The sequence below is a fragment of the Sinocyclocheilus rhinocerous genome, unplaced genomic scaffold (assembly GCF_001515625.1).
Source record: "Sinocyclocheilus rhinocerous isolate Xijiao unplaced genomic scaffold, SAMN03320098_v1.1 scaffold75, whole genome shotgun sequence".
Lineage (NCBI taxonomy): Eukaryota > Metazoa > Chordata > Actinopteri > Cypriniformes > Cyprinidae > Sinocyclocheilus > Sinocyclocheilus rhinocerous.
The window spans coordinates 1,893,120-1,902,837 of NW_015632455.1; the positions used below are offsets into that span (position 1 = coordinate 1,893,120).

Here is a 9,718-nt window from a genome sequence, read left to right on the forward strand (position 1 = left end):
ATTAAGGTTATTAATTAAAATATTATAATAAATAATTAAGATTCTAATATTTTATACAGCAAAGTATGTGTGTGTGTGTGTGTGTGTGTGTGTATATATATATATATATACACACACACACACACACACACACACATACTTTGCTGTATAAAATATTAGAATCTTAATTATTTATTATAATATTTTAATTAATAATCTTAATTACTCTTGCCAAAGTCTCAAATGCTAAATTTAGCTGAAATGTACTTAATAACTTTCTCCCTGTGATAAATTCATAAAGTGTTAAAATGAGGAAAGTTGTACTTTGCACTTTTCCCAAAGAACTTCAAAAACCATATTTTCGTATTTCATATTCAGTTCTGATGGAAGTGAGAAGTGACAGGGGAGCACATCACTGCCAGAGCAGCGGTTTGAAGATCAGAAATGTCATTAATTTTAACATTTTCATATCATGATCTGAGGGCAGATTTATTAGGCGTCATTACCAAATGCTACGAACTTCAGAAAATCAAGTGGTTCTTTATTTGTATATGCTCAAAGTTAATTGACTGCTAGTTATTGGTTCCAAGACATGATCAATGTTTTTACACAGATGTTTCACAAGTTTTCAGTCCCCACAATAAATAAATACATTCCACAGAATAAGAGAATCGCCTAGTGACTGTTTACATAAAATCAATACAGTTCTATATTTACAGATAAACCAGCTCCTGTTAGACTCTTTGGATTTGTGCTTCATAGTTCGTACAATGTAGTCTTACTTTCCCAGCTAATGCAATGCATAAACAATAATCACACACCGCTTTCATTCAAACGTTTCATGCTGAGATAATGTTACATTGTGCCTTAATTGCAGTCTTTATATGTGTACGTGAAATCCAGCAAGCTTTCAAAAGCTGCATTTATCGTTATCAAAGCAAGAGTACTTTGTGCTTTGAGTCCTCGTATTGATTGAAGCGCGCTTGGGAACAACAGCGAAGCCCGGCTCTTTCTTTGAACGCCGTTTGCTTTTGTCACTCCGGCGTTTTGTAGCGTTACATCTTTGAGAATCAGGTTTGACGGAGCGACCGGAGGATACGCGCTACATAAGCGCTCCAGACACCGAGGGAGAACACGAAGTACGTGGATTTCAGATTGATGGGGACGGAGAAAGATGGCTAGGGGAGAGAAACGCCACCAAAGATGAATAGAAAAATTGATGGAGAGATTTACGAGGCGTGTCAAGCGGCCGAACCTTGAGGGAAAGACGGGCAGAAACGGAGCCGGAGGAGGGCCGCTCTCGGCAAGCGTTAACACAGTAGGGAAATGAGAAGTTTGACCTTACATCACTGCCTCATCAGCATGGAGAATATGAGAAACAGCCCGAGGGCGCCGCTGTGCCATCCTGCAAAACAGCCACCCACGCCGCGCATTAGTCTGCTCCACTCACTCTTTCCTAAGCAAAGACTCGGGCCCCGCGGGTGAAGACACACTCGATGCATGCGTTTAAATGATTCTGTCAGCCTGTAGTAAATGTCATCCCCCCCCCCGTAAATACCATAAAGTCTCAGATGCCGGTCCTAAGGTGCGTCCCAAATCGCGTACTTGTGCACTATTCTATGACGTTTTTTAGTATAAATAGTGCGAGTTAGTGCATTTACACTGAAAATTCCAAAAAGAAAAAGTGCACTTTAAATACCCGGGTTTTTTTTTAGTCTCGAGCAAGACTGTACGACATTCACGTTACAGGATTTGACTGATTTTTACGTAGAAAGGGCAACAGCGCACCGCATTAAAAGAAATGATCATTCATGTTTTCATAACCCGCTGGCCAAATTCAGAAACAAAACTAAAATTAAATCATCTTTGAGAGCAAGGGGGCCCCCTGGATCCCTATACAGATCCCCCCGGATCTGTATCACAATATTCTGCCATCATTTATTCCATTATTCAGTTTTTTCTGTAGAACACAAAAGGATTTTTTTTGCAGGATTTTTTTTACTGTTTTAGTCATTTTATGTACATTTTTATTAGTTTGCTTTTTAATATTTCTATTTAGCTTTATTTTTTATTTCAATTTTACTTTTAGTAATTTTATTGCTTAAAATTGTTTTATTTAATTTCCGTTTTTATTTTATTCTGTTTAGTTTATAGATTTTAAGTTTTTCGTCTGATATTTAGTTTTTCATTGTATTTCAGTTAGCATTATTTTGTTTGAGCTTTTTTTCAGTTATTTTATTTTCATTTTATTCAGTTCATAATTTTAGTTTGTTTTTTAAGTTTGTCTTTCGTTTAAGATCATTATATTATTTCAATCAACAAATGATTTTTTTTTTATAGTTTACCAATAATAACATTTTATTTTCGGGGGTTTTTTTCTGTATAATTTTCATGATTTTTTTTTTATCTAATACTGTATTTTATTTAAACTTCATTTTAATTAACAAATGTTTTGAATAGTTAACAGTAATAACACTTATTTTTATTTCAGTTATTTTATTTTCATTTTATTCAGTTTATAATTTTAGTTTGTTTTTTTTAAGTTTGTCTTTCGTTTAAGATTATTATATTATTTCAATCAACAAATGATTTTTTAAAAATAGTTTACCAATAATAAAATTTTATTTTCTGTTTTTTTTTTCTGTATAATTTTCATGATTTTTGTAATCTAATACTGTATTTTATTTAAACTTCATTTTAATTAACAAATGTTTTGAATAGTTAACAGTAATAACACTTATTTTTATTTCAGTTATTTTATTTTCATTTTATTCAGTTCATAATTTTAGTTTGTTTTTTTAAGTTTGCCTTTCGGTTAAGATTATTATATTATTTCAATCAACAAATGACTTAAAAAAAATAGTTTTAGTTAACAATAATATTTTATTTTCTGTATAATTTTCATGATTTTTGTAATCTAACACTGTATTTTATTTAAACTTCATTTTAATTAACAAATGTTTTTAATAGTTAACAGAAATAACACTTATTTTTATTTTATTCAGTTTCTAAGTTTTGTTCAATTTTTTAAGTTTACGTTTTTCATGTAATATTTATATTTTTTTATTTCAGCTTTCAATCAACAAATGATTTATTATTTTAGTTAACAATAATGACACTTCACAGCTCTTTTGCATACAAGAACCATTCACTGGGATTGCAAAAAGAACCAAAACACGTAATGTCCAGTGATCTTTAAGCTGAAGAAGTGTCTGTTCGTGGCTGTTGTGAATGTGTCTGTGTTGGTTTGTGCAGATGTGTCGGGTGAGAGCAGCCAGAGCGGAGGGCAGTTCCAGGGCCGGCCGTCTGAGGTCTGGTCTCAGTGGCAGAGTCAACACCACAGCCAGCAGGGAGGAGACCCGCATCCTCATCCTCATCCTCAGTCCAGCCAGACCGAGGTCTTCCAGGTGAACTCACTATCACTAGCCACATGTCTGCAGTACAGTGTAGAGGTCTCTGACTGACCTGCAAAAGCACAAGCTGCAGTTAACAAAACGAAAGAAACTGAGGATTCAAATAGTTCAAATTAACTTTTACTTTTAGAACACTTTCATTGATATACTTTAAATTCTTGTAATTAATTAATTCATTTATTTATTCATTCTCTGGCTTATTTTTTATTATCATAATTATTTTTTATCAAGTAGTTATTATTAAAGAGTTATTTTAATAGAATATTATTATTATAGAATCTTCTAGAATTTATTCATATTTTGGTTTGCCTATTATTTTTATATTTGCAGTTTTAATTTTAGTTGTAGTATTTTGAAGTTTTTGTAATTTTGCTGTGTTCTTCTTCTTCTTATTATTATTTATATTTCTACTTAGAGTTTTAGTAATTTTAGTACTTGAACATATATTTTATGTCAGTTAGTTGTCAAGGCAGTGTTTCAAATTTTCATTTGTTTTCTAATATTTATTAATTTAATATTTCATATATTAATATTTATATTGTATTTATATTTATTTTCTTGCTAGTATTGATCAAATGTATTGTACCTTAAATGGAAGTCACTTTGGATAAAAGCATCTGTGCATAAATGTAAATTTAATTTCAGCCTTATTTGAAGTTTTAGCTAACAATATCAAAAATTCCTCTGAAATCATATGATTGTTTTGTTTTAGAGACAGAAATTGAAATCATTTTTGGGTGAAAATCATCTCTTCAGTTTGTAGCTCCTAAATCTCATTTGCAGATATGGCGCATCATTGCCGAGCTGTGATAAAAAGCATTTGAGAACGAAATATTTTAATTTCCCACAGACTTTTGAATTATTTGATTCTAGTTCCTTCTCTTAGTCGTGCAAATTAATTTTGTAGCATCTCTTGATGTGAATGAGCTATTATAGTTAGGTTCACAGACACTACTGAACATCTGATTGAACATCACGCTCTGTTTCTGTCCCGCAGGATATGCTGCCGATGCCGGGAGATCCCACTCAAGGAACAACCAATTACAACATCGAAGACTTTGCCGACCTCGGCATGTTCCCGCCGTTCTCGGAGTAATCGGAGACTCTTTTGTTTGTTTTGGTTCGGACTGCAGTATCGTCATCTCACATGTGACACACGTGACGCTGCTGAAACACATTTCTGCATTCACACACACACTTCGCTTAATTCCTCATTCACAAACAAAAGAGCAAAATAAATATGTGACCCTGGAGCACAAAAGCAGTCTTAAGTCGCTGGGGTATATTTGTAGCAATAGCCAAAAATACATTGTATGGGTCAAAATTATCGATTTTTCTTTTATGCCAAAAATCATTAGGATATTAAGTAAAGATCATGTTCCATGAAGATATTTTGTAAATTTCCAACCGTAAATATATCCAAACTTAATGTTTGATTAGTAATATGCATTGCTAAGAACTTCATTTGGACAACTTTAAAGGTGATTTTCTCAATATTTTTATTTTTTTGCACCCTCAGATTCCAGATTTTCAAATAGTTGTATCTCGGCCAAATATTGTCCTATCATAACAAACCATACATCACTGGAAAGCTTATTTATTTGGCTTTCGGGTGGTAATTTCACAATCTCAATTTCGAAAAATTGACCCTTATGACTGGTTTTGTGGTCCAGAGTCACATATATTCCCAGTCTGACGCTCTTCTTCCTCATTTAACCATCATGTGATGATTAACTGCTGCCATTATCACTAAAACAAAATCGCAAAAAGACGCAAACATCATTTTTTTAATCAATTTGCTTTTACAGTCAATTTTGTGAGCAGTAAAAGTGCAAGATTATTTATGCCAAGGTATAATTTACTTATAATAAAGCAGCATCAATAATAAGGCCTAATTTACATAGAAAGCAGGCAAATGAATGTCTGGTTTGGGCGAAATGTGAATATGACGCAGGATTTTTGCGTCAGATTACTGTATGTTAAAGTTACGATTCAGCTGGCAACCTCAAGTCAAGACTGTTCTCACACACACACACACACATGCATAAATATAATGAAGAGATTTCCTTTTTTTGACGTTTTTATCGTACAGAAGTATTTTTACGATCTTTCGTGACGCGAAGGATTGTTTTCTTCACGTGTTGCACCTCATTTTTCGTTGCGATATTTTTACGCTTACCATGTAAAATGTAGTCTATGTAGTGATGTCTATAACCTAGCTTAACTAATAATAAATGTAGACGGATGTAAAGACAAAAACGGTATTTGATTTGAATTGAAGTTTTTAATTTGCAATTTTTTTTTACTTTCACTTTTCTTACGAAAACACTAGCAACAGTGTCACTTTGTGAAGTAATCGACACCAGCCTCATATGAGCAGATGCAGCGTAAATATCAAGCATTTCGCGGTGTTCATTGTAATCTTTGTGGCAGCTGCGATTCTTACTATTAACTTTTGGACTAATAACGTGGAAACTCGATCATGCCACAACTCTGGACTGATGGAGAGACCTTGACGTGAAACCTTTTTGGAAATCAAATGGATGTTTAATGTAAATAATGTGATTTTTATGTCGGACCATGGTTTATTTCACATACAGCTATATATACTTGTGTAGGTTTAATATCATTGTGTGCAATGTGAGTGCATATTTAACTCTCGGTACTTAGTTAGCCTGTCCATTGAACAATGAGTTTAGGATTGTGTAAATGTGTTCCGTTATTTTTGTGTAACTTTATGACGAGAAATTGTGCTCGTGACAATAAATTCTCATTGAATATGTGGATTTCAATCAAACTGAGCGAGCTGTATTCATTGGGCTGCTAAATCGACACATTAACCTGCTAATATGACATAGTAATAGCCCTAGTAAAAAAATAATATATTTAAAAATACATTTCATACTAAGTATAGTTCAAATCTATTAATATATTTACTGACATATCGCTCAAGAGTTACTGATATAAAAATTATAATTAAACTTTATTTGGAGTATCACTTGTGTACAATGCACATTTCTTAATATTAAGTCTAAAATGTGTTTTGATGTCATTATTGATGAGGATTGCATGATCTTTGAATAAGTATACTTGCAATAGTTCAACTTTAGCACAAACAAATATACTACAGTATATTTTTAGTTGGACTTCAGCACTACTTCCACACAATTAAAGGGCATTCAGCACAAAATTAGGTGTTCCAATTTAGCAGACTTTTAAGTATACTAGTTTAGTTTACCAAAACTACAGTTGCAGGGTATTTTTATTAAGAACATAAATATGTAAATATATGTGTAGTATACTTAGCATGACATAAAAGTATTTCAAATACATTTTAGTATATTTATTTTTCACTAGGGAATTTCATGAATTTTGGTGAATATTTTTCATTTAGGGTCTTCAATGTGCATGAAACGTTTCAACATACACATACAGTAGATGTGTTTTGGAAAGGTTATCCATTTTGATTTCATGTCGACTACTTCCAAAAAAATTCAAGTTAATTCTCATTTTACCTATAATGGAAAACTACATGCAGCAATCGTAGAGTTACATGCAGCATATTATATGGTCTGTATACATACAAATTTATTGCTGCTCCAAGAAACATCAGTGGACAGATTGAGACTTGCTGCCGGTTAATGTATGCTTCCTTATCCCTCTTGTTTAGGTTGTTGGTCAGGGAACAGGAAGGGATTTTACCACAGGGATTACTCATAAACACCAGAAGACACTAAATATGCTTTCTGAATTCATTTGGACGTTCAAACTACACAGAAGAAGAGTGAAGGCCTTTGATTCTGTGGTCTGCTCTGACCTCATTTATACAGTATTTCCTAAACTCTGTCCTTATTATTGCCTTCAGGTCATCCTGGGAAATTGCTGCTTGACTTTTTGTTGTAATGAAAATATAAGTTCGTAAATGATTTAGATTTATGTGGAGCAATTTCCTGGTTTTTTTTCTTTCTTTTTTTTTTTTTGCTGGTATTTATTCATAATTTGAGTTAGCTTTTATTTGATATTTTTTAAGATTGTAGTCATTTTGTAAAGTGCTTTTGTCATTGCTATTAGTTTTTGTTTAATATTTTTATTTAGCTTGAATTTCTTTTTTTCTTTTTGTTTTTTACTTTAGAACTTTAACCAAACTTATTTCAATTATTTACGGTTTTTTGTTTGTTTTTCTTTTGATCAAATATTTATATTTTACATTTTTATACATTAATTCAATTAACTTTCAATAGTTTTAGTTTTAGTTATTAAGTAATTAACACTGGAGAAAGCAATATTACACATAGAGATATTTTACATATTTTAGCTGAAGAAATGATTTGAAGTTAAAAACATCTAAATATGGATTTTTTTTTCTCTTACAAACACCAGTTTTTTGCTTCCCAACATGTTAATGGATGGACTGGACTGGAGTGGTGTGGATTACTTGTGGATTATTGTGATATGTTTTTATCAGCTGTTTGGACTCTCATTCTGACGGCACCCATTCACTGCAGAGCATCCATTGGTGAGCAAGTGATGTAATGCTACATTTCTCCAAATCTGTTCCCATGAAGAAACAAAAACTCATCTAAAATGGCCTGAGGATAAGTACAATTTTCAGCAAATTGTCGCAAAAAAAAGCAAGTTGCAGTTATGTAATATGGTATGTTGTAACCCATGTGGTAACATTCAGACACGCTCATCTTGTATATGACCGTTCTGACATGACCTGAAGATAGCAAGTCATTTTTTCCGGAGGGTTTTGTTCTATGTGCATGTGAGCGCCTCGAGAGACCCTATCAGCTTGTCGTATAATTGCATTTCTGTACACTGTCAAAAATGTTCACATTAAGTACCTTCTGGTTGAAGCATGACATGACTTGACTGGCTAGAAGCGTAAACATCAGATCCGTTAAATCACATTCATTGCGTGCCTCTCGGTTTAATGCAGAAGTTCTTTTCAGATGTCTGCAGCATTCCACAGGATCTTGATGCTGTTTGATTAGACGGTCTAAACGCTCGCATGACAGCTCAGATGTTTAGTAGAGAAACCTGAGATGTTTTGCAGATGTCAACCGCATCAAGTCTGGCTGCATTCACTGTCATTCCTGCATGTTTTCATTGATGTTTTGTAACAGCATGATACGTTTTCTTGAACTAATGGGATTCACTGTAAAAAAAAAACTAAAAAAAAACAGTAGGTCTTGTAAATAATGATGAAGATAACTGAGGTTCCCTTTCAGTCGGTCACTACGAGTCACGTCGTGACCGACGAATTGGGATCTCGCTTCGAGAGACCAATCTACTTCGAGTGTAACTAAACGAGCCAATGCACATTGGCATGCAATTATTGCATCCAGCTGCTGCTGATCACAGCGTGAGCATAAAAGGCAGCCGGTGCAATGCATACCAGCTTTTCGCTTTGGATCCGAGCGACAACATTGTTTTGCTCCATCCAAGTGTCTTCAGTGAGCTACGAGTTCAACGCGCTCTTGGAAGCTTCTGGTGTTGGCGGACGGCGCTTCAGCGGTGGTCGTTCCTGTGTCGAGTTGCGCACTTCAGGCTGCACTACCCCCTGTTGTGCTGCAAGCGGCCATTTCCCCTGTGCGCCTCGGCACTAAAAAAGCATTTCCCTGAAAGAGCAATTTCTCTAAAAGAGCTCCACGGATGTGTCTTTGTAAAGACGACGGATCGTCTTTTTAAAGATGCAGTTTCACCCGTGTGTGTCTGGATGCAATCGTTACCTGGTGCCGGGTGATGGTCACGATCGCTGCCTCACGTGTCTGGGCATGAAGCACGCTGAGGTGGCGTTCGCGGATGAGTCATGTTCCCATTGTGGGAAGATGACCATCTCAGAGCTGCGGGCCAGGCTCTGTTTTCTCCAGGGGGGCGGAGCTCCGTTACCTCTGCCGCGATCTACTGTTCGTCCTGGCGGCAGCCAGGCGTGGACTACTTCGGGCAGTAGCACGGGCGGTCGTTACAGTGGTGGCAAACCACTCAGGGAACCAACTTTCGGGGGACCATCGCTCCTCTAGCGCTTCGCAACCAGTTGAGCCGCCAAAGGAACGCGCTGGGCCCTCTTCAAAGAGCGTACCAGTGGTATCCTTCGGTGCTCCCCCCGACGACCGGATCGATCACTGCATCGGAGGGAGAGCTCTCTGGAGAGGAAGATTCGGCTGCGTTGCCGCCCTCCGGGACAGTGGCAACGCCTGAATCGGATCCAGAGATGTCGGCTATGCTTTCCCAGCACCCGGTACAGTGACCGTTGCGTACATCAACCGACAAGGTGGTCTGCGCTCCCGTCGCATGTCGCAACTCGCCCGCCACCTCCTCCT

General features: G+C 35.6%; 1 protein-coding gene across 5 annotated transcripts in view; it reads left to right on the forward strand.

Annotated features, from left to right (window-relative positions):
- LOC107742312 (aryl hydrocarbon receptor nuclear translocator 2) overlaps positions 1-4,678 on the forward strand; it is a 95,120-nt gene extending 90,442 nt beyond the window's left edge. For all 5 annotated transcript variants that reach the window (XM_016555232.1, XM_016555233.1, XM_016555234.1 and 2 more), the window contains 2 exons: positions 3,235-3,386; positions 4,390-4,678. In XM_016555232.1, the coding sequence (XP_016410718.1) occupies positions 3,235-3,386; positions 4,390-4,488 (251 nt within the window). In that variant the 3' untranslated portion in view covers positions 4,489-4,678. The remainder of the gene's footprint in view (positions 1-3,234; positions 3,387-4,389) is intronic.
- The last annotated feature ends 5,040 nt before the right edge of the window (positions 4,679-9,718 follow it).